The following is a 23,269-nucleotide window of genomic DNA, read 5'->3' on the forward strand; positions in this document are numbered from 1 at the left end:
TGAGCACCCGGTACCGCGCGATCGATACCGGTCACTTGTGGTCGGTCACATATTACATCTCATCATACAAAAAGCGTAGTACTTAATTAAAGTACAGACTCATTCTAACACTTCGATAACACTTCGACGAGTACGAATTTATACAAACAGCGCGCGTGTCTCTATACGACCCATGCGTCTACGTATTACAGATGCGTGTCTTTGAATGTTGTGTGTTCGCCGCCAATAAACGCATCCTTATAATAGACTGACCCAGGATCAACCATCAATCCCTTGTGATCTTCCATCTAAAAGAAAGAAACAAGACGGCTAACTAGATTGCCATCACGTCACTACGAATTGTACGCTCTCACAGATTCAGAAGGTAACACTCCCGTATCCCAAGCCATAGGGATGTCCGCTTCTAACAGAGCTCGCTCACTGGTAGCAGGAGACAAACCCTTAACACAATAATTAATCCATTAACTATATATAAAATTAAATAATGCATTTTCCCTGACTCTTCTTCTTGATGGAGATGGTCTTGACCACATGGCAGGATCTTGATATGGTATTTGTGACATCTTGTATCGTCTTCCACTTCTCTCTTCCACTTGAGCTGGCGTCGAGCGCCTCATGATAATAGCCCCGACGATAAAGACAATTAATATCACACTGACGGCAATTCCCACTATGAAGCCTGCAGACTTATAGATAGGAGTTTCATCCTTTTGGGGTAATTGAGTTGCTATCCGTATTGTATTGTCTTGTGATGGTTTGACTCCCGGAGAACCTATGCAAAGACACTGTATAGTATCGAGAACGAGTAGAACCAGAATACACGTCATGTACTGGTTGTGAGCTGCGGTCGTCGGGTCGAGAGTCCGAAAACGTGCGTTATACGACGAGATACAGCTGTACCGCCTGTAATACTCTGTACACTGACGTGATAACTGTAGACTAAAAAGGAAAGGACCACGAGTTAGCACGCAAAGTCAATCGAGCGAGACAAATATGGTTGCACTCACTCTGTCCGATGGTGCGTCCCGTTCGGACGATACGAGTCGAAGTGAAACCCTCGAATACGATCACGTTGTCTTCGTATACGATAAATCTTTCGACCCTATCGTTGTAGTAGAATGCGAGAGACCAGTCGATGCTCACCTCCACATCATCACTCGACACCGAGATATCAACTCCACTCGTCTCGGGATCTGCACACACAGTGGACACCCCATAACATAAACATGCTTACCAACCTACTAGAACAACCAAACAAGCAAAGAAACAAACAAGCAAGCAAGCAGCAAACAAGCAAGCAAACAAAAAACAAGCAAAGAAACAAACAAACAAACAACTAAACAAGCAAACAAGTAAATAAAAAACAAACAAACAAGCAAGCAAACAAGCAAACAAAGAAACAAACAAACAAGCAAACAAACAAACAAACAAACAAGCAAGCAAATAAACAAACAAACAAAACAAGTAAACAAACAAGCAAACAAACAAGCACACAAACAAACAAGCAAACAAATAAATAAACAAACAAACAAACAGCAAACAACCAAACTAGCAGCCAGGAATTCTACTCACCCTCGACGCCTGTAGTGATCACATCAGACCAAGACGACGACGTCGTTCCGGCCGAGTTTTGACCGCGGACGAGAAACTGGTAGCTAGTATAAGGCCTCAGATTGGATATGGTTTGCGTGATATTGTCATTGTCGATCGCTCTCTTGCGTCTCGACCTGAATACTTCCTCCACCTGACCCAACACGCAACTAGACTCGTTCAAGAACGGTTGTGCGGGTTGTGGACACGCTGTACGTCGCAGCACGATATAACCGGTGATAATACCGTTAGGCTCGTCGGGGTCCGTCCAACTGAGAACGACGACTCGGCTGTTGGTTTGTATAGACGTAGGAGGATCTAAACCTTGCGGTGGTGCTTCTCCAGTTCGCACGTAAACAGGGTCGCTAGATCCACAACCAGCCAACGTACACGCTTGAGAACGCACTTGAAGCATGGTGAACGGACGCAGCTGCGACACGGTAAAATTTCTCTGAACATCGCTGCTCACAACGGTCCCATTGATAACAACGTGGTAGACAATAACGACACCGTTCGGTAGCAACGGTTTCTGCACGCTCACTCGAAAACTATACGAAGCGACGTCGTACACGAGCGGAACCGGAATCGATTCGGGTTGGCTCTCTTCGAGTCTGACGGGCGTCGCAAAGCTGGACGTCGAACCGACACCGTTGTATGCGGTGATGCGATACTCGTATCGTGTATAGGGAACCAACACAGGGTCACTATCCACATAAAACGTATCCGTTCCGTTATAAATCAGTTTCCATTTGTTTCCGGAATCCGCCGGCCTTCGATGCACTTCGTACAACACGATGATACCGTTGGGCATGTCCGGAGCGGTCCAACTGAGCGACACGTTACGATCCGCAGCGACGAGCGACGGCGATTTCTGCCCCCGCGGGGGGGCTTCCAGTGTACGAGCGACCGTCGCGTCGCTGACGCTACACCCGCGAGCCGTGCAAGCGCGTATACGAAACGAATGGAGAGAGAAGAAAGCCAATCCGCTCACGGTGAGACGAAACGACTGCAGAGAGGCATTCAGCGTGACAGCGACGTCGACGACGACGTGATAACTGACGACGATGCCGTTAGGGCTGGCGGGCGGCAACCACGTGACCGTCACGTTAGTCGAACCGATTGGCACGACGTTAGGCGCCAGTAATCCGCCGGGAGCGTCTGGATTCGTCGCCGCAACGCTCGTTGAGCTCTCCGCCGTGCCTCCGCCGATGGTCGTCGCTTGCACACTGTAGACGTACGTCGCGCCCGGCCGCAGTCCGCTGTCGCGAAATCGGACGTCTTTCCCGATGTAGACGACGCTGCCATTTCTCAAGAGACGGTACGTACTGATAACGCCGTTGGGTACAGCGGGTGCGCTCCAGACCGCTTCGATACTCTCGGATCCCACCACATTCAACGTCGGAGGCGCGAGACCTTGTGGAGCAGCCGCGCCCGAACGAGCAATCGCTTGAGAGCTCGTTGTACATCCGCCGCCCGTACACGCAGTCAGACGGAACGCATAGAGAGAAAACGGAGCAAGATTTGTCGCGAGGAAATCCGTTTCCAACCCGACCGACTGTCGTGCAGCGCTCGTGTACTCGATGAGAAACTCCGTCACGATACCGTTCGCTTGCAGCGGATAGCTCCAATTGACGTAGATTGCCGACGAGTTGACGGTATACAGAGACGGCGGCAGTACAACAGTCGGCGCCGCCTCCCGCGTGACGGCAATCGACGAGCTCGACTGCGTGCAGCCTCCGGCACTACAAGCAGCAATAGAGTAGGAGTAGACGGTAAACGGCAGCAACACCGTGTCGTTGAACACCGTGTCTACGGTGCTCAATATAACGCTGTTATTTCGTAAAATGTCGTACCGACCGATTATTCCATTCGGCGTCGTCGGTCTCCGCCAGGACAGGGAAATCGACGTGGCAGAGCGAGAGACGACGAGAGGAGGCGCGACTCCTTGAGGAGACGCCTGCAGCGTTCTCACGTCGACGTACGCACTCTGCACGCCACCGACACTGTTCTCGGCCATCACGCTGTATTGGTAAGTAGTGAACGGCATCAGACCGGCGTCGACGTACGACAAAGCGAGAGACGCATTCGTCACGTTCAGAACAAACACGACTGTTGGACTGCCCAAAGGTGGACTGCCCGGAGTCGCCGGCGGTTGACGTCTGTAGACCGAGTATCGAATGATTATTCCATTTGGCAAGCCGGGAGGCAACCATTGAACAGAAACGCGGGAAGACGTGCTTGCGACGAGTCGAGGAGCAGACTGACCGGTCGGCGTCACTTCGGCTGTCGTTATCGTTTGGTTCTCTCCGCGAGCGCAGCAGGCCGTCGTACACGCTTCTAATTGAAAGCGATACCCCGTAAAGGGAGTCAGACGTCGAAAGTCGAACATTCTCGAACTGACCGTGTACACAGCATCGGCATGGATCCGATACACCGTGATCCCACCGTTTGGCTTAAGCGGCGCGTTCCAGGTGAGAAATAATGCGGTGCCGCTCGGGTCCGCATTTGCTGTAATGGGCTGTAACTGTTCCGGACAGCCTTCTCTCGTCGTCGCCAACTGCCACGCACTCTCGACAGCTCCCGCTCCGTTATAAGCGACGACCTGCAGCTCGTAGTCCGTACTCGCTTCCAGTCCCGACACGACGTGCCGCAATGTATCGGCGGAGACGTTAGCCGCGACGGTGGGAACGCTATCTTGGACGTCGAGAAGAAAGAGACGATATCGCAGCACGTAGAACAAGATCACGCCGTTGGGACTCGACGGCGGTGTCCACGTCGCGTTCACTTCCGACGCGCCGACGACGACGACGACGGGCGCGGCGAGTCCGGCGGGAGACGCTTCGAGAGTCGTAACGAGAGAGTATGCACTGTAGACGTTGCCGGCGTCGTTGTCGGCGCGCACTCGATACCGGTAGGCACTGAACGGACGCAACTGCGAGTCGCTATTGCTGCATGTCAACACCGAGACGTTGTTGCTAGCGCACACTATCAGTTCCGGTGCCCCCGAACCGGCAGCTTGACGATACACTTCGTAGCGAGTGATGATTCCGTTTGGCTTGCCGGGTGGCGACCACGACACTTGAACTACAGTCGGTCCTAACGCAATGACGGTAGGAGGAGACATGTTTTCTGGAGCTGCTTGTAATGTTCTCGCTGACGTGCGCTGACTTCTTGCACATCCCTTGCCATTACACGCTTCCACTTGGAATTCGTGTGTTGTGAAAGGTTGAAAGCCATCGGCAATCAATGTCGTTTGTAGAGCGGCTTGTATGGCCGAACCGTCGACGTAGAGGACGTACCTAATGATGACACCGTTTGGCTGCGTTGGGGCTGTCCATTGAGCTTCGATGGCCGTCGAATTGAGTGCAGTCAGGCGTCGGATTGCAAGTCCATCCGGGACATCCTCTGGTGTTGTGACCGTCGAGGCGGGACCAATGGTAGAACCACCACCGGTAGTGACGCGAATGCGATAACTGTATGCCGTGTTGGGAGTTCGATTTCTGTCCGTCACACTCCGATCCGTTCCGTTGAATATGATGATTTCGTTCCTCAGCAACGAGTATTGTAGAATGCGTCCGTTTGGTGAACTTGGAATGTCCCACTGAATGTCGATGGAAGTAGGAGAGAGTGCCGTTACACGTGGAGCCTTCACTCCCTCTGGAGCGGCTTCCAGTGTTCTCGAAGATATGGAAGCGCTCCGAGTGCAACCAACGCTTGTACACGCTTCCACAACAAACATGTGTGTTGTGTAAGGAGACAGGCCGGTTGCGTTGTAGCTTGTGTCCAAACCAGACAAGACAGGAACAGATGGTGCATCTTGATAAAGACGGTATTCTATTATGATACCGTTCGCAGGAACTGGTGCTCTCCAACGAACGAGAATAATAGTGGACGAGACTACATCAGCCACAAGGAAATCCACAGCTGCCGGTTTGTCTTCTAAAGTCAGAGCGCTCGCTGAAGAGCTGTTGGTGCATCCTCCTGCCGTGCAGACTTCCAGCAAATAAGTGTATGAAGTGTAAGGCTGAAGATTCGAATCACTAAATGAGAAATCGAATGATTGCTGTATTTTCTGTCCATTTCTAAATAATGTGTAACTACTAATCACTCCATTTGGTTTCAATGGCACTGTCCATGTTATGCTGATAGAAGACGATGTGGAAGCGGTCAGAACAAGTGCAGACAAACCGTTCGGTGCAGCTTGATCGGTAGTACGCGTAGTAACTGGGCTGCTTACATTTCCGATACTGTTAAATGCAATGATGTGAAAATCATAACGTGTGTACGGACTGACGTTGTTGTCTACATGTGACACTCCCTGAACGTTGGCGACAAATTCCAACACACCAAGACAGAGTTGAGGAGCGACAGGCGTCGGAGCGACTGTCGAAGATACGTTCATAGTTTTGAGTACATGCTTCCCGTCAATGACACCACAAGACAGCGCATTCAAATCAAAGTCGCATCGGTCACAGTATGCACCATCAGTCTGACCGAACGGGCACACCATGCCAGAGCCACACATTCGAGAACTGCCGGGAGCAGTCGATCGATCGGCACAAACTTGAGTCACAAGATCATAACCGACTTCATTGCAACAGCCAGAGCCAGCAATGATCTTTACAGTGCCACAACACACTTCAGCAGATGACAATTTGGCAGCTGCACTTCGATAAGAGTACGATCTTGCAGCTCCTGTTGTTGACACACAGCACAATGATGTCGAATTGACAACATACTGAGATCCACAACAGACCCGATTCTCATCAAAGTCATATGCCGTCCCACCACAACACACTTTCGACTTCAATACTATGTTGTTTCTACAACACTTCACGTTAACATGAGCCGTCCTCAACACTCCACCACAACACACCTGTGTCGAAGTGTCAAATGCCGAGGTGCCACAACACCCGTCACCTGTACCCACCACCCCGTCACAACAGATCATTCCCGATGGCATACTCACATAGTTCATACCACAACAGCCAAATCCTGTTTGTCTGGAATGAAAAATTCCACCGCAACAAACGTCCAACGAGTTGGAGCGCTGTGTGTAGTTAGATCCACAACAAGCAAACCCTACTCGACTGTCATGGACAGTTCCATCACAACAGACCTCATTCGACGGGTCATAACAACCAGTACCACAGTGGCTTTGTGTCAACAGTGAACACTCAATGTACGTACATTGCTCTCTCGTTGGGGTCGCTGTCGGGTCCTCAGTTGGCTCTATGCATTGCTCGTACTGTCGTCTGTAAACAAAATAGTTAATGATCTGACCATTGGATTGGCTTGGCGGACTCCATGACACATTGACTGATCGTGCCCCTAGCACAGTAACGATTGGCGCTGCAAGACCTAAAGGTAGATCCTCACTTGTTGTAGCTGTGGCACTATCACTTGTAACGCAGTCAAAGACAGTACAAACTCTCAACGTAAATCCATAACTAGTAGCTGGCTTCAGATTGGTCGCAATGAAAGTAGACGGCAAGCTTGAGTTGTGAATTTCTACTCCGTCTCTGTAGATTACGTAGAGCAGAATGCGACCATTGGGCATGGACGGCTCTGTCCATCTGATCTCAACGGACATTGAGCTGAGTGTCTGTACTAATGGCGGACGCACTCCTTCAGGACGTCCGTCTAGGGTTCGGGCGGTGGCAATGTTGCTTGTAGCAGTTCCGACTCCGTTGTCCAGTCTCACAATAAACTCATAATCCGTGTTGGGCATGAGGTCAGTAACAAAACGACGTTCACTCTGATCACTAGACACTAGAGTCTCGTTTGCATCTGATCCAGAGGCCTTCACAAACAGCTCATACTTTATAACAGGTCCCCGTAAAATGTCGAGAACTGGAGGGGTCCACTGAACAAGAACAGTCGTGTGGTTGACTACTGTCGTCATCACTGTTGGACCAGCTAATGGAGTGTCCGGTCCAGTGCGTTGAATAGCTGAAGAGGAACTCTGAGTTGAACCAGCACCATTAACAAATGTCACTCGATACTGATAGAGAGAATACACCTTCAGCCCACTGTCTATTATGCTCGTTACCGTCGGATTGGTGAGGACGACTTGCTCAAACGCGGAGTTACTCCCGTTTGTAGACAGATTAACATTCTTTCTGTGCAGCTCATAGCGAAGCAAGACGCCATTTGGTTCTGCAGGGGCACTCCAGAAGACGAACAGACGAGTTGGTGATTCAGGATTCAACGAAGAGACAATGGGGGCAACGAGTCCGGTAGCAAGAGCTTCATTTGTAGTCTGAGACACGCTGTTGCTCTCTGTACAGCCGGCAGCCGTGCAGGCAGTCAGAGTAAACGTGTAGTTGGTAAACGGTTGAAGGCCTGTGGCAGTTGTACCAAACCTATTGCTCTGGTACTGGCGTCGGTCGATCTGAGCGCTGCCTGCTTGGATCCTCTTCAGTTCATAGAGAGTGATGATACCGTTGGGTTGAAGCGGGACGTTCCAAGTCACATCCAAAGCCGACGAGCTTCGAGGTCTCACCGTGGGAGGAGTGACACCGGCAGGTGCTAAAACGTTTGAAATTTGGAATAAGAAACAAAACGACAAGATGAAATGAAACTATGCTCACCGGCTTCACGAGTTGTCACATTGCTGTATGGGCTTGGCGTCATCCCTGCTGAGTTTTCTGCCAGAATCCTATAAGAATAGGATGTGAACGGGTTCAGATCTCTAGAGTCGTCGAGGTACTGGAGTGAAATCAAGTTGCCTGCGTCTAATCTAGTTACGCTCACTGGAACAGAACTAGAGTTGTATAATAAGCGTTCGATGTGATAGAACAGAATTAAGCCGTTTGGATAACTGGGCGGATTCCACCGTACAACGACAGATCGACCAGAAAGTGAGGTCAGGATAGGAGCAGAGACACCTGCCGGAGCTAAAACAGAAGACGGTCAGACTGATTAAAACAATGAGCAATGGCTTGTGAAGTAGATTCAACAGCACACCTGCTTCTGCAGTCCTAACGGTGACAGGATCGCTTCGAACACAGCCAACTGAATTACAAGTCTCCACCTCCACTAAGTACACTGTAAAGGGCAATAGGCCAGTAACGTTCCCACTGGATTGATTGCCAGTAAGAGAGATCTTTCGCGTGCCATTGATAAGCACATGATGTTGGATAATAATTCCATTCGGAGATGAAGGCATATCCCAATCCAGTAGTAAACTGGTTGAGCGCACTTCTACTACAGTTGGTCGATCCAATCCAAGAGGAGCTGCAAGAGAAGACGGCATCAACACATAAACCAACAACAGTGCGATAATGACACAAATACTGTACCTGCTTCGTTCGTTCTTGCAATAGTAGCAGCACTGACTGTTGATCCACCATTTGTTGTCACATTGACGGTAATATTATAGACAGTGAAAGGTTTCAAATTGGAAACCAAGGCCTCAGTAGCCAGACCCGTATTTATGCTCATAGAAGTTTGTGAAGTAGTCCCCAGCTCAAACAACACAACAAAGTAATACAACAGTTCTCCATTCACACGCCCAGGTTCCAACCAAGTCACCCGAATTGATGTTGCATTGACAGCCTCAGCCATCGGAGTAGAAACGGCATAAGGTGCTACACAACAGAAAGTTGATTAAACTATTAAACAAACACTACCAACTAGATAGAATTAAACAATACTGACCATCTGGCAGCGTTTGTACGATAACAGTTGAGCTGTTTATGGATCCACCAGTGTTAGCAACCTCCACAAAGAATGTGTAGTTAGAATAAGGAAGCAAGTTTGAAACAAAAACAGGCTGCACTCCTGAGTTGCCAACATGTACTACAAATGTCCTCAATTCTGTGACAGTTCGATTGAGGGACACACTGACCTCCCCTGACACAAAGAGCCTGTATAGAATGACTCCGTTGGGTCTCTTCGGTTCACCCAATACAATTTGAACCAATGTTGAAGTAACAAGTTGAATAAGTGGTGTAGGTTGACCTTCTGGTGTAGCTTCAAGTGTTCTAACCGATGTGGGTGCACTGGTACCACAACCTATTGTTGTACAAGCCTGTATCTTATATTCATATATGGTGTATGGTGACAATGCAGTAGAGACATACGTAAATGACAGACCTCTAAAAATCTCGTTCTCATCTTCCAGTAAAACGTATTCTGTAATATCACCGTTTGGCTTTTGTGGATTTTGCCATTTGACCATTACTGCAGTTGCATTTATCAATGTTGTTTGAGGTTGAGTGACTCCCTCTGGCACATCATCCAATGTCCTCACAGAGCTAGAAAGCCCTAGGGTACCGCCTGCACTTGTGAAGGCCTTCACTCGAAATGAATAGGCTGTACCTGCTATCAAGTTGGTGATGGTAGCTTGACGTGCTGTTCCATTGTACACCAACTGCAAGGAAAGGGGGCTTATAACAATATGAAGTTCATACAACACTATGATACCATTCTTAGTTGTTGGCTCATCCCAAGTTGCAAACACAGTTTGTGCTCCTTGCACAACAAGATTAGCTGCTGGTACACCTTCAGGTGGAGCTTCAGCAGTTGAAACTGTCTGTAGTGCACCAAATCCACAACCAGCCGAGTTGCAAGCAGACAACTGTGCAGAGTAGTCAGTAAATGGGGTCAGGCTAGTAAGCAAGTAATGACGTATGCTGCCATTGAACAAGACATGACCATTCACAAGCAATGTGTAATAAAGTATAATTCCATTGGGTTTAGCTGGTTCATTCCACGTGAAATTTAGAGACCGAGATTGTGATACCACTGATACAGGTTGAACACCTGCAGGAACAGCTTCACCAGTTAATACAGTTGCTGCAGGGCCACTTGCAGCCCCAGCCGAATTGAAAGCTTCCAAAACAACATGGTATTGGGTGTAAGGTGCCAAGCCTGTCACAACATGTGATACAGCAAATACGTCGTTTATGACTATTTCAATTGGTGCTGCAACAGTTGGACTACCGTCCTGTGATTGAGGATTGTATGGATACAACAACAGACGATACTGGGTAAGTATTCCATTGGAAGGAGATGGATAAGACCACCCAACTTGAACACTACTACCACCATTATATGACAAGATTGGCTGAGGTATTCCAGTTGCTGCAGCTTCCTTTGACCTAACAGAAATCCATTTACTATAAGATGAACCACCACGATTAGATGATGCCACTCGATAAAGATATTCTGTAAATGGTTTGATTGTCGAATCTACTGCCACTGTCTTGTTTCCTAAGAATACAGTTGTTGGCATACCACCAGTACATGACACAGAAGTGACAGCAGTATCAGGACAGCCAGCCAAACTGACCAATGAGAACTCTGCAATGTCTGCAGTGATACTAACCCTCCGACCAGCAATAGTCATGTTCCTCAAGCAGCCAGCATATGATGTAACTTCAACACCAAACATGAGAGCTGCATCATAGGCAGCACTTCCTGAATTCACACCACCTACATATATGTCTGATGTAATTTCCAGAACTTGATGAGATCCTGGGGCATTAGATGAAGACACCGAAGAACCATCAACAAACAGCTCACAACTTCTTCCTTGCTTGGTGACCTGTATAGTGTGCCACTTGCCATCACACAAGACAACTCCTGTGCCTCCAAAAGTAGTCTGAGTGATTGCTTTGCCACCTCCATTATTAAACTGGAAAACAAGTTCTCCACCAACCAACTCCAATGAGAAGAAGGAGGAAGAATTACCATGTCCAAATAGTAACAACGCTGTCTGCTGAGTTGTTCTAAGATTGAAGCTGATTTCAACATTAACTGACGAGAATGCAACTTTGCTGGCACTGAGTTTGACAAGGCCTCCTCCCTTGAGGTGCATCCCTGGTTGTGTTGAAACTGGGCAACCTTTACTAGTAGCTATAACATTACTACTTGAAAACAGGTTTGACAGATCAACTTGAACACCGCTATTATCATTAGTATAATATAAGTCCCTCAATGATCCAGCAAAACTGACAGAAGTAAGAGGAAAATTAGCAGTATGACCAGGAAATGGATCACTGAAAGGGCTAGCTACTCCTCCAAGATGAACACCACTATTCCTTCCAATAACAGATGCTGGTCCTTGTGAACTTCCTCTTCCAACTAATAAATCATCAAGGGTTAGCATACCACTACTGCCTCGTCGATATGCCACTAGTTTATGCCATAAACCATCATTAAATGTTGCTGTTGTCTGAAGGTTAATCACTGCAGCTCCACTTCCACAGTTAAAAAGGAAATATGGCCGACCATTCAACAGCTGAATGCCAATAAAATCTTGTTGCAAAGAATCACCAGAATAGAACAACAAACCATCAAGATAATGAGTACGAAAATAGAATGAAATGGTTGATTCAAATCCTCCATAAAATACTGGGTTAGTAATTATTGCATAACCATTGCCTAAAAAGTGTATGCCCCGAACCGCACTGCTGTCATCAAATGGAACTGCAAGACGCTCCAAGGTGTAGCTTCTAATTAACCCATTTGTCACTTCAGGTGGTTGCCAAGTCAGTGACACAGATGTGGCATTGATTGATGACACTACAGGTAAAGTTTGTCCTTGTGGTTCTGCTTCAAACGTAGAATTCACTGTCTGAGAACTGTTAGTGCAACCAGCTTGAGTACACACTTCAATAAAAAAGGAATATGACGTAAATGGAAGCAGTCCAGCCACTATAAAAGAACCAGTACGCCCTGCACCATGAAGCAAGATATCTGGAGATCCAAACTGATAGAGACGATAGCTAATGATAACTCCATTGGGAACAGAAGGCTGTTTCCAGACAATTTGAACAGTGGATGCTCCTGTAACCAGGACTGTTGGACTAAATACACCCTGAGGAGCTATCTGTCCTGCTCTTACCCTGGTATAAGAACTTCTGGTTGATCCAGCAGAAGTAAATGACTCAATAGCAAAGTCATATTCAGTGTATGGTACAAGACCAGAGACAGTTGTTGTGTTCATCTTAATATCACTCGTACTATAAATCAGAGTCTCAGTTCCACTAGATGGAATATCTCTTCTGAATACTCTAAATCCTATCAGTAAGCCATTTGGTTCAGAAGGTAATGCCCAGCCAATTGTCAACTGTGTGGGTAGGATATGGAGAGCAACTGGAGCTGACTGAAATGTTGGACGTCCTTCCAATGTTGTCTCAGATGCAATAGAACTGTCGGTGCATCCAGCCTTTGTGCAAGCTCGCAATTTAAAAGAATACTGGGTAAAAGCCATCAAGCCAGTGACTGTAAAGTGCAAACCAATCCCTTGAAACAGATTGACTTCTTGCCCATCAGAACGTACCTGAATTAACATGTACCCTGTAATCTGACCATTTGGCATAGCAGGCACACTCCAAGAAGACACAATAGTACTAGGTCCTACCACAGACAAGCTAGGAGGAGCAACGCCTACTGGAGAACCCTCTGGAGTGCGAATTGTAACAGATGCACTTGTTGTAGATCCGACAATAGTGTGAGCTTGGATTTGATATAAATAAGTTGTGATAGGAATGATAGAAGTGTCAATAAACTTTGTCGCAGTTGTGTTGAAAACAACAACAGAGCTGTTCCTTATTCCAATGTAGAATATAATTTGACCATTTGGTTTCTCTGGTTGTTGCCATGACAATTGGACAGCAGAACCATTGAGTGCAAGCAGAGTAGGTGGACCTTGTTCTTCAGGTGCTATACAATACAAACAATAGTAACAGTAAATATACTTGACAATACAGTATGTAAACAGTAGTCCTTACGTGCACTGCACCCTAATGCATTACTAGCTTGCAGATAAGAAAACCCAGCAACACAACGATCACACTTGTTTCCTTCAACATATTGCTTACAACTGCATTTACCAGAGGTCTGGTGACAGTTGGCGCTTAAACTACCAGCTACATCACAATTGCAAGCCTGACAACTGTAACATAGTAACATCAAATATATAAAAGACAATGCTTCATGGTTTATACAATATGATGTAAAGCCACAAACCTAGTTCCAGAGAATCCAAAGAAGCCAGGTGCACACAAATCACAAGCTCGACCTGTAATACCAACTCCACTCAAACAACTACACTGTCCAGTCAGTGGATGACACAATGAGCCACGTGATCCCTGAGGGTGACAACGACACGCGAGGCAGCCACTCTGGTCATTTGGAGCCAGATAAAAACCAGTAGAGCATGAATCACAAGCCTGTCCCACCACACTAGGAAGGCACTGACATTTTCCACTCACTGCATCACATGTACTACCAGCAACAGTCCCACGTGATGAACAACCACAAGGACTGCAGCCTTGGGGATTAGAAGCAGATAAACCGTATGTCAAGGAAACACAAGAGTCACACTTTTGCCCAGTGACAAATGCCTTGCACATGCATAACCCATCCGAAGAACATGCAGGAGATGAAGCCACAGTGCCGTTTGTGTTACAATTGCAAGAAACGCAACCATCAAACTTAGCAAGATCCCGAATATAGAATCCTGCCTCACACATGTCACACTTAAGTCCAACAATATTAGGCTTGCAATCGCATTGGCCAGTCACTTGGTCACAAGCACCTCCAGATGAAGAGAGTATTCCAGCTGAGTTGCACTGGCACTGGTCACACCCAGATGCTGATATGTTGTAGAACCCAATTTGACACTGATCACACTTCAGTCCAGTCACTCCTGGTTTACACTGGCATTGACCTGTTTCAATATCACACATCAACCCAGCTATAGTTCCATTCACATTGCAATTACAGCCAATACAGCCGTCAGGATTAGATGCAGACAAGCTATACGTTCCAGTTCGACACTGATTACATTTCGTGCCAATCACATTCATCTTGCATTGACACTGTCCACTCAATTGGTCACATGGTGCACCGCTGCCACTAACTGTGCCACTAGCATTGCAATTACATTCCTCGCATCCTTGTGCATTGTTGCTGTTAAGATTGAAATAACCAGACTGGCATGAGTCACACTGTTGGCCTGTCACAAACTGTCTACAGTTACATTGTCCAGCTGTTACAGATGAATCAGAATCATCTTTGATGCACACCTGATCAGCTTTCACTACACCGGGTAAGTGGCAGTCACACGGAACACACACATCAGTTGCATTGAGCTCTCGACCAGATGGACGATAAAACTTGTCTATGCATTTATCACAATGGATGCCAGTTGTATTGTGCATACAATTATCACACACGCCACCTCCACCTTTAGCCTGACTGTCAGGGAAAAGATCCAATGTTCTATTATAATGGCAACTGGTTGCATGGCCATTACACTGGCAGGGAACACAAGGATTTGCATTCAAAGTAGTTCCACGTTGCCATGGTTTATTATTGTACAATGGTTCACACTCAGTACACTACAAGAGAAAGTGTAAATTTATCATAAAAAGAAGATTAGTAAGATGACATCACCTGGCGTCCTCTAGTGAAGTGCTGACACGTGCACACCCATTTCTGTTGAGTATCATCAGCTGCACACTCGGTTGAATGACCAGAACATTCACAGCGACCCAAAACTCGTAAACCTATTATGCCATAGTAAAGATGTCCAGGCAAAGTCTGATTCAAAAAGTAATCGATTATCCTAAGGCGAACCGACGATGAATATGCAAGATCTTGAAGAGCTGGTAAACGATCGTAGCTAGTCACTTGTGGTCGACTTGGATCAAGAAGACGAAATGCTACTTGACCTTGTGATGAAGGACTCTGCTTTGAATACGTTGTAATGCAGTTGATATCTGTTGCAGTTGCTAATGGGCCATCATTTGGAAGTCCAAAATATGTCTGACAATCATCAGCATAATATTGAAGAGGACTGAATGTTTGACCATCTCGTGATTTTTCAAGCACCATTACTTTAGGGCGTGGTGTGTAGAACTGAGCAATCATAAACCTGACCTAGGATGATCAAAAACAGTCACAATCACAGCAAAATCATGCAGCAGATATTAGTACATTGGTCAACAAACCAAGTATAATTATTATAATGACTACAACCGTACCTCTACTTCACCGTATTCAAAATCTATTGTAAGATTAACACTTGGCTGTCCAACTTCAGACTGCCATCGCGTCAGAGAATCGGGGTCAGTCGCATATTCAACAGGATGAGCATTCAAGTTGATTCGAGACGTCATGCTGAAAGGGTGACCAGCAAGAGAGGTGCATATCAATTCATTGGTAGTGTCCACAAGAGGATGAGACGATGGACATCGACAAGTATGGAATTTTGACAATAGTGGCAAACGACCAGAATAAATCTCCTGAATACTCCTGAAACAACATAGAAAACAAATTTAATTACAATACCTAGTTTGAACATTTACTACTAATGCAGACACGTAAAAATCAGACAGACAAACAGACAGACGGACAGACAGGCGGACAAGGACCTAGGCAAGCAAATTAATTAAACAATCTGGAAATGCAAGAGTGATGCAAGTTATTTGTTGTCGCAAACCTCTCAGAAATTGCTTCTGTGTACAAATACAGCTCTTGCATCTGTCCTCGGTATGTAGTAGTGCTAGAACCTGCATGTTGAAAGAAAGCACGGGTTATCCGGGCATCTCATTCTGGGACTGCGAGGCTAATACCGCGGAAGACTTGACCGACCACAATGTCGCCGGTTCCATCACTGATAGACTCTTGCAGTGTCGTCGCTGCTTCTAACTTTCCATTGACATAGACTGCGATGTTCTTCTTGTAGATGGTGACGGCAACGTGATTCCACTGGAGGATTTTGACAGCAGACGTTCTACGTGCCAGAGTTTTGTATCCCGATGATGTACCAACGGGAAGATAGTCAAAATAAATTGCTGTTGTCAAGACGCGTAGACTGTATATTCGCGTACTCCCGCCGTCTCTGGTCTTGCTAAGAATCGTTCTAAACGCAAACCAACTCATCACGTGCAAACGAAGACGTCGCGTGCAATAAACAAATCGTCACGTGACACGCACTGTGGATGTGGCTTAGCGAGCATTACTACTTACCCTTGACTGCCAACGAGTGGAAACATCCATACAGTCACTGTGAAGCCTGGATCGGGACTCAGAGTTGGAATTGCCACTCCTGGTTGCACATAACTTGAGGTTGAGCCAAGGAAATAGAGTGCAACCCTCACATTGCTTGAGCTGCCTGGACGTCTATTCACTTGCACAACTCCTAATCCGTTCGTAGCCCCTGATAATAGATCTAGCACTGATGGCAGGGTACTGCCGTACGGACAGGTTGCATTGCAAACAGCAGCTTGACACGCCGAAAATGACTTCGTGAAGTCTGTACTGAATTGGCAATAATTGGTAACTGAACTGGAGCCACACGTCGACGTACTAGAGATTGGCCTGTTCAGTGCCAGATCACTGGTGGGTGGAAACAGACCTGTTTGTGCTGCTGTCAAGTGCAAGAGACACCACGCGGCAACCAAACACAATCCCATCGGCAGTCACTCTAGCTTGAACTCCTGCTGTAGTTGGCTGTGCCTCTAATGCTCGATTGCTAGCAAAAAAATCAATACTAACAGAACGCAATAACAACTTTAGTGTGGCACCGCCCCTCGGAAGATGAGGTCAGAAGCGATTTTGAACAGTGCGCTTGCGCTCATGGCACGCGTGCACGTGAGCAGCATTGCAAGAGAATGAGGTGACAACAGAGCATTTCTACCTGTAAAGCTCAACGTGTAACGTGAAAACCCTGTATAGCATCATAAAAATATAGTGACGTCATCACTGCCATTTTGGCAACAATGGCAGCCAGCTAGAATATTAAGAAAGCCACACGGATGCACTCTTTTTAGCTGTAGGACATTTAGTAAAACAGAAGTTAATTTCATTGTTGAAATCATCCAACATAGCGTTTGCTTCAGTATGATACAACTTAAAATTTCAAGTATGCGTGGGTGTGTAGGCACATGAATCCTGTGAATACCTACATAGTGTGAATAGTGAGCAGGCGCCTCTAAAAAGACTTGCAATAGAAAATGCTACAGTGATGATATCTACACTATTCAAGAGATTTGTGTCTCCATTGGCCACTCACACAACCATGCACTTTCGATAACAAACACCAAGTACAGATGAGGGTCCAAGATTCTCCCCAAAATTCCAATTCATATCAAGTCAAACTAATTGACATAAAATCAATACGTCTACCTATTTTACTCTAGCAGATTATACTTTGCCTAGCATCAAGCAAACCCTCGTTATCTTCAATTATCTGTATGAAAGTTTAAGAGGTGTATTTAAACAATAAAATACCAATATTTGCTCATACACTGATTCAGTAGCATTTACACATTACGTTACTAGTAGCATTAACACTACCCTCAAATTTCCAGACAGTCTGGAACTTCGAGGCTACACACCTGGTCATTTCTTGGCAACTTGTAAACACCCAAGTACACACCTAATGTAGGCATCAACGTGCATAATTCTCCCATCTTCCAGCAATATGCATCATTATAGATGAAACAGAAAACTAACTTTTGACTTAGAAATTTGTCTGAATTCAAATTTTGATCAGCATATCTATTCTCTACTGAAACAATCAGTCTGTCCTGTTTGAATCAAAGTTACAAGTAAAAATCGAATAGTAATACAAAAGTTAAAGTCAATGCCAAGTGTAAAGAACTGAAATGACATATGTCAAACTTCCTGTGACAATGACAAAATAATTACATGAAACACACACACATGCAAACAAGTTAATTAAGCATCTTACCACTGATAAACCTCCTGCTCTTCTCTGCTGAGAATGGTTGTTGCGACTCCTTCGTATAGTAGCCTGTAAATGTTTGATCAAGCACATTACTCAAACAATACTAATTTCACAATACTAAACATACATCGTCATCTGACCAATATGTTCCAGGTCGCCTTACTGGTCGTTCCCAGGTTGCATCATATGCAAACTCATCATCATGTCTTACTTCTTGTTGTTTCCTTCCTGACCTTGACTTCCTGCCGCTGCGCCGGAAAGGTGGTCTGTTTGATATGTCTTTGTTATCTGCATCATCTGACCCACTAGAATCATCAAGAGCTCGTTCAGTCAAATGTTGTCTACTACGCTGCTTATTGGAAAGTCTTCGCTTCATTTTCTTCTGACTGTCAGAACCATTTGTTTGACCATTCCTTACTGGTTGATCAACAGACAACTCATAATATGTTTGATTGGCAAGATAATTGTTGTCATATCGCTGTTGTCCACTTCGTCTTGGCCGCTCTAGCTGTCTAAAATTCCGAGGTAGAGGCATAGCACCATTTACAGCAGATTCTCTTTCCTGCCAATTTTGTTGAATTTCCATTGTTTTCCTAGAAGCTTTTGAGTTTGTTCCATTACTGATACTTGATGGAGCCTTTGAATACGCTATACTGCTGTTAATAGAAGGGAGAGATTCACCATGTGATCGACAAACATATTGGCCCTGAACCTTTAATTAAATAATTAAACACTAAAATTTGAAACTAAACGTTCATTATCTAAATGTATCTTACACCAAACTGACTTCCTAATTCTGTTTCTGCTACAAATTCAGACATTTCCTCCCTGGCTTGATTTTCACCATCATCTGACTTCATGCAATGTCTTGGATTAAGTCTGAATTTTAACCACTGAAAGTATCGTCTAATGTCGCCCCTGCAAGAGACAGAAACACAAAATACATCAAAACTTGTCCATCACTAAACACATAAGGCACACTTTCGCTGTCCAGCAGAGTTACTTATAAAGCCCAATGCCCCCAACAAAGTAACAATTAGAGCAGCAACAGAGACGCCATCTGCATATCCAACTCCCTGTATATAGATTCCCGTGAGAACAATAAATGGAACATCTTCAAGAAAGAAGCACAACAAGTTGGCAAAGAACTGAACAGAACGTTTTCGAAACACCCAGTAGCTCTCAACACGTACATTCTTCGCAGCTACCATCAATACACTACAATTAACAATACAACAAACAAGTACAATAAGTTGTTTCATACCATGTGCATTTGCAAGCACAATAAATACATAGATATGCAGTGGAATAATCAAGATACCAGTTACTGATATGAGAGCAATTCCGGTAACCCTGAAAGGACACGCATTACAACTGAGATCAACACGGCAATGCCAACAACCTACTGAGCAGTCGTAGGGCAACAATACGACTCCCGGAAATCATCACTATGCAGTTTGTGTACAATGATAATATTTAGAATAAAATCGAGCAAAAACCAACCTGTAGCAAACTAAAGGACAACAACAGCCAGTCAATAAACAAAGTAAAACATGCATATGAACTCTCACCACACGATACACAAGATCTTTGCAAAATATAAATTTCTTTGCTTGTTTCCATTGTTCTTGATCAAGAAAGAAGCTACACGGTGGCATAAAATTTGACAAAAATTAATATTAACATGATGGTATATTAACTAGTGTATATTTACTATGCTAGGTGGTGAGAAAGTAACATTGCAAACACCATCAGAACCGCATTCATGACCAAAGCAACCCAGAATTCATCCATTCCATCTAAGTATTTGTTACAGGTTGGATACACTGTTCCATTAAATGTGGCTTGCAGTGGCTAAAGATGTACAATAGTCAATGACAGCAACACTGAAGTGTGTGCAACTAACCGTGCAAATGCCTAATTCTTCCTGTATTGTATACTTAGTAATTGCTGTATGTGCACGAGATGCGTCTGAAACACGTGATACAGCCGACTGAACTGAAACAAAAATGACGATAATTTCCAAATAAAAATCAATGTTTGGGCTGAGCAAGCACTTGAAGCAGTGAGAACTGCAGCCGCTCCATGCTGTCCATTGAATCTTTGATCAAACTCAGTAAAACGCCGGAGATCTCCCTCCACTGTTGTCCGTACATTGTCAAAGTTACTCAACTCAACACACGAAGCATTCAGAGTTTGCTGTGCTGTCTGTGACAAATCAATACAGAAATAGTTGAAAAAAACATACAGTTAACTAAACAGTCACCTCAAGATTTGTTTGCACTGTTTTAACAGGATGCAACTTGTCTAGTACACGTTGAACAGCAGCAATCAGAAGAGCATGACTAGGTGAGGATGGTTTTTCAGCCACAACACTGCTCTAATCATAATCACATCACCAGATGAGATACCTACATCTACTGCTCCAAATAATAATGATCTCTACCAATGAAAGCAATTCTGCTCTGAGACGAGTGAAGTTTCCAGTCGCACCAGCATATAGTGCAGATGTTGAAGCATGTACACAATCTGTCCATCTTACTGACAGTACGCCAGCATCCCTTAGTTTCTGCACATAACTGTTGGCATCCCCGCCAAGCAGATCAACATGTGGAACCTCCACGTTTGTTACATTGTCAAGATGAGCATTGAGTGTATTAGTAAAATTAAGCAATGTATCAAGATCCCATTTCTTATAAATATGAAAAACATCCCATGCAGATTTTCCAGCATTGCAATCAATCAAAGCCTGTTGCACAGTGAGAGGATAGTGAGGATTCTCTAACTGAAGAATATGTTTCGACAAAAGATATCCATTCCAGTTGTCCTCATTGTCGATGACGTTATCTGTAGAATGCACCCACTATACTGCAACATCATATACATAAAAATCCAAATGCTGTACCAATAATTTCTGAAAAGTTCCTACTTGACCCACAGCTTGCACCAACAACAGATGCCGCAAACACCAGAACGGCAAATAGTACCAATGACAATGAGATAAGCAGAAGAAACACAGACTCAATTCTGAGCACAAACACAAACGGTACAAATCGTCAATAAAACAATTACTATAGTCCAATATACTTAAACAAGAGGCGACCACAAAAATGTGCTTGATCTCGTGCAGCAGCAGACATTTGTAGAGGTATCGCTGACCTCCAAGCGCCTACAGCTGTACTCATCAGCAACACAACAACAGCAATCAAAACCGCAGAGCAAAGTACACATGATAAATCAAAGCGATATCGCTCATATGTCAGAACATATCTAAACACATCATCTATGACACATACAGAACAACATTGAACTACTGTAATAATGTGGGTTACACATACTTGTCAATCGAGTCTTTAGCCCGATGTTTGCTTCCAGGAAGACCGAGTGACTTGTTGAGCATGTCATTTACTGACTTCTTGATGTCATCAAAGTAGTTCTCAGCAGATTGTAGCTTCTCTTTTCCAACCCTCAAAGCATCATTGACAGACACCTGTACATCTTTGTCCTATAGATTGCAAACATATTCTTGCAAGCTTGTTTTTTATGACAATAAAGCAAAATCTCGATCATACTACATGATGAAGAATGTCTTGGGAAAAATAAGTGCTTCTGGTTTCTGCTGCATTTATCAAATCATACTGCACTACTTTATCAATTTCTCTCATAGGAGTGTACACAAATGGAAGAGATTCAAATATCTCTGATGTCACCTTAGATGGTCGAGGTACAAGAAGGTGAGAGTGATCAATAATCTGCTGGCAAGCCAATAACAGTTTCTGTGTGGGCGGAGAGACTGAAGAACCATCAGGTGACAAAGGATCATATTGAAGAGTTGAATTACACAGCTAAACAAAGCCAAGCCAGTTCCAACCATTACCCACAAATTTCCAATCAAAATACTCTAACCTGAAGTACAGTTTCGACAGCCTGGGTCAGTTCATTCAATTTTCTTATGAACTCTTTTCCCATTGAACCTTGGAGATCACCTGTTGTATCATTAACCAAGGAGAGTAAACTATGAGTCCTCATTGCTTGCCTTCCAGCCCACTTCACACGAGACACCAACTCTGAAGCATCAGCTAGAAACTCATCAGTCAATGCAACAGAAACACGTTGAGGAAGAGGGCTACACAAACCAACACACACAATATTGTTCAAACTAAATTAAATAACTCTTGGTGCATGAGACTTCAAACTCACTCTAAAATATCACGTTTCACACTGTTATACACATCCTTGGATCCATCTACAGTAGCAAAACGAAAGCCGCCCACCCACTCATTTACATAACGTTCGACAACATCCAAAGCTCCAGCAGCCGACGATGACGCATCCTCCATTCCAGAATGCATTGACTGATTGGCAACAAGAAGCATACCAACGAAGCCAACCATCACAAATCCAATAAAAAGAGACAACAGAAACACAGAGAGCCTCAACCACTGTGACCCCACTCGCACAAGAGTAGGTGAAGCCCTGCGCTCAGCAGACGCTGCAGTCTGGGTATCACTATCGCTCTTCTGTTTGGGTTTGCAACAACAGTCCCACGATATCAAAGAGCCGACAATCGGTATGAGGAAGGCAATTCCAATCCCAACGCCTATTCACAGTCACGAACAAGAGGACCACTAACAAACATTACATTATAATTTGAAATCTGTTGATATACCCGACACTATGAAAACGGGTGACAGGAAGTCGACAGTCTCATCCACAATAGCTGCCTCGTTCACCACCCCCGAATCTTCCCTAAATCGCACACTAACAGAGCAGGAAAGAAAGAGAAAGATGACTAGATAACTAACCATATGCGAATCTGAACGTTGATAAAGTCGAATGGTAAAGAACTGTCAAGCAACTGTCTTCTCACGCTTTCACCAAGTGCTGACAGCGACATGATGAGGTATTTGATGGTTACAGTAAAAAATCTAGCGTAACCGAAAAGCTCTACATTACGCATGCAAT

The 23,269-nt window shown here is 45.0% G+C and overlaps 2 protein-coding genes across 4 annotated transcripts; both read right to left on the bottom strand.

Annotated features, from left to right (window-relative positions):
• Window positions 1–17,959, bottom strand: LOC134179689 (usherin-like). Its single transcript, XM_062646622.1, has 19 exons — window positions 17,952–17,959; window positions 16,970–17,086; window positions 16,582–16,872; window positions 16,185–16,474; window positions 16,052–16,121; window positions 15,594–15,864; window positions 15,004–15,489; window positions 13,573–14,948; window positions 13,335–13,498; window positions 9,253–13,266; window positions 8,895–9,182; window positions 8,560–8,829; window positions 8,184–8,489; window positions 1,573–8,121; window positions 1,008–1,193; window positions 832–939; window positions 501–772; window positions 354–440; window positions 1–287 (listed from the first exon to the last, which is right to left on the bottom strand). The coding sequence occupies exons 1-19, from the start codon at window positions 17,957–17,959 to the stop codon at window positions 186–188; spliced, it is 15,255 nt and encodes a 5,084-aa protein (XP_062502606.1). The 3' UTR covers window positions 1–185.
• On the bottom strand, window positions 17,819–23,264 carry LOC134179846 (uncharacterized). 3 transcript variants are annotated; one of them, XM_062646839.1, is made up of 21 exons: window positions 23,110–23,264; window positions 22,974–23,053; window positions 22,505–22,904; window positions 22,211–22,430; window positions 21,877–22,149; window positions 21,643–21,809; window positions 21,392–21,574; window positions 21,210–21,331; window positions 20,751–21,151; window positions 20,571–20,684; window positions 20,362–20,512; window positions 20,211–20,302; window positions 20,019–20,158; window positions 19,879–19,948; window positions 19,711–19,817; window positions 19,569–19,657; window positions 19,286–19,508; window positions 19,081–19,222; window positions 18,432–19,016; window positions 18,308–18,370; window positions 17,819–18,240 (listed from the first exon to the last, which is right to left on the bottom strand). In XM_062646839.1, exons 1-21 carry the CDS (start codon window positions 23,262–23,264, stop codon window positions 18,232–18,234), a joined length of 3,786 nt encoding a protein of 1,261 aa, XP_062502823.1. In that variant the 3' UTR covers window positions 17,819–18,231. The 3 variants fall into 3 exon arrangements, with proteins under 3 accessions (XP_062502823.1, XP_062502822.1, XP_062502824.1); XM_062646838.1 differs by having other exon boundaries at window positions 19,876–19,948; XM_062646840.1 differs by lacking the exon at window positions 22,974–23,053 and having other exon boundaries at window positions 17,820–18,240; window positions 19,876–19,948; window positions 22,505–22,932; window positions 23,110–23,193.
• Window positions 23,265–23,269: the final 5 nt, after the last annotated feature.

Source organism: Corticium candelabrum, chromosome 5 (assembly GCF_963422355.1).
Source record: "Corticium candelabrum chromosome 5, ooCorCand1.1, whole genome shotgun sequence".
Lineage (NCBI taxonomy): Eukaryota > Metazoa > Porifera > Homoscleromorpha > Homosclerophorida > Plakinidae > Corticium > Corticium candelabrum.

Coding starts and splice junctions, on each gene's coding strand:
- LOC134179689 (XM_062646622.1), bottom strand. Junction 9,183..9,252: donor CGTACAAACGCTGCCAGATG/GTCAGTATTGTT, acceptor TCTGTTGTGTAG/CACCTTATGCCGTTTCTACT. Junction 773..831: donor ACGACCGCAGCTCACAACCA/GTACATGACGTG, acceptor GTCTTTGCATAG/GTTCTCCGGGAGTCAAACCA.
- LOC134179846 (XM_062646838.1), bottom strand. CDS start 23,264: ATGCGTAATGTAGAGCTTTTCGGTTACGCTAGATTTTTTACTGTAACC. Junction 19,949..20,018: donor CTTTCTCACCACCTAGCATA/GTAAATATACAC, acceptor GCCACCGTGTAG/CTTCTTTCTTGATCAAGAAC. Junction 19,017..19,080: donor AATTAGGAAGTCAGTTTGGT/GTAAGATACATT, acceptor ATTTAATTAAAG/GTTCAGGGCCAATATGTTTG.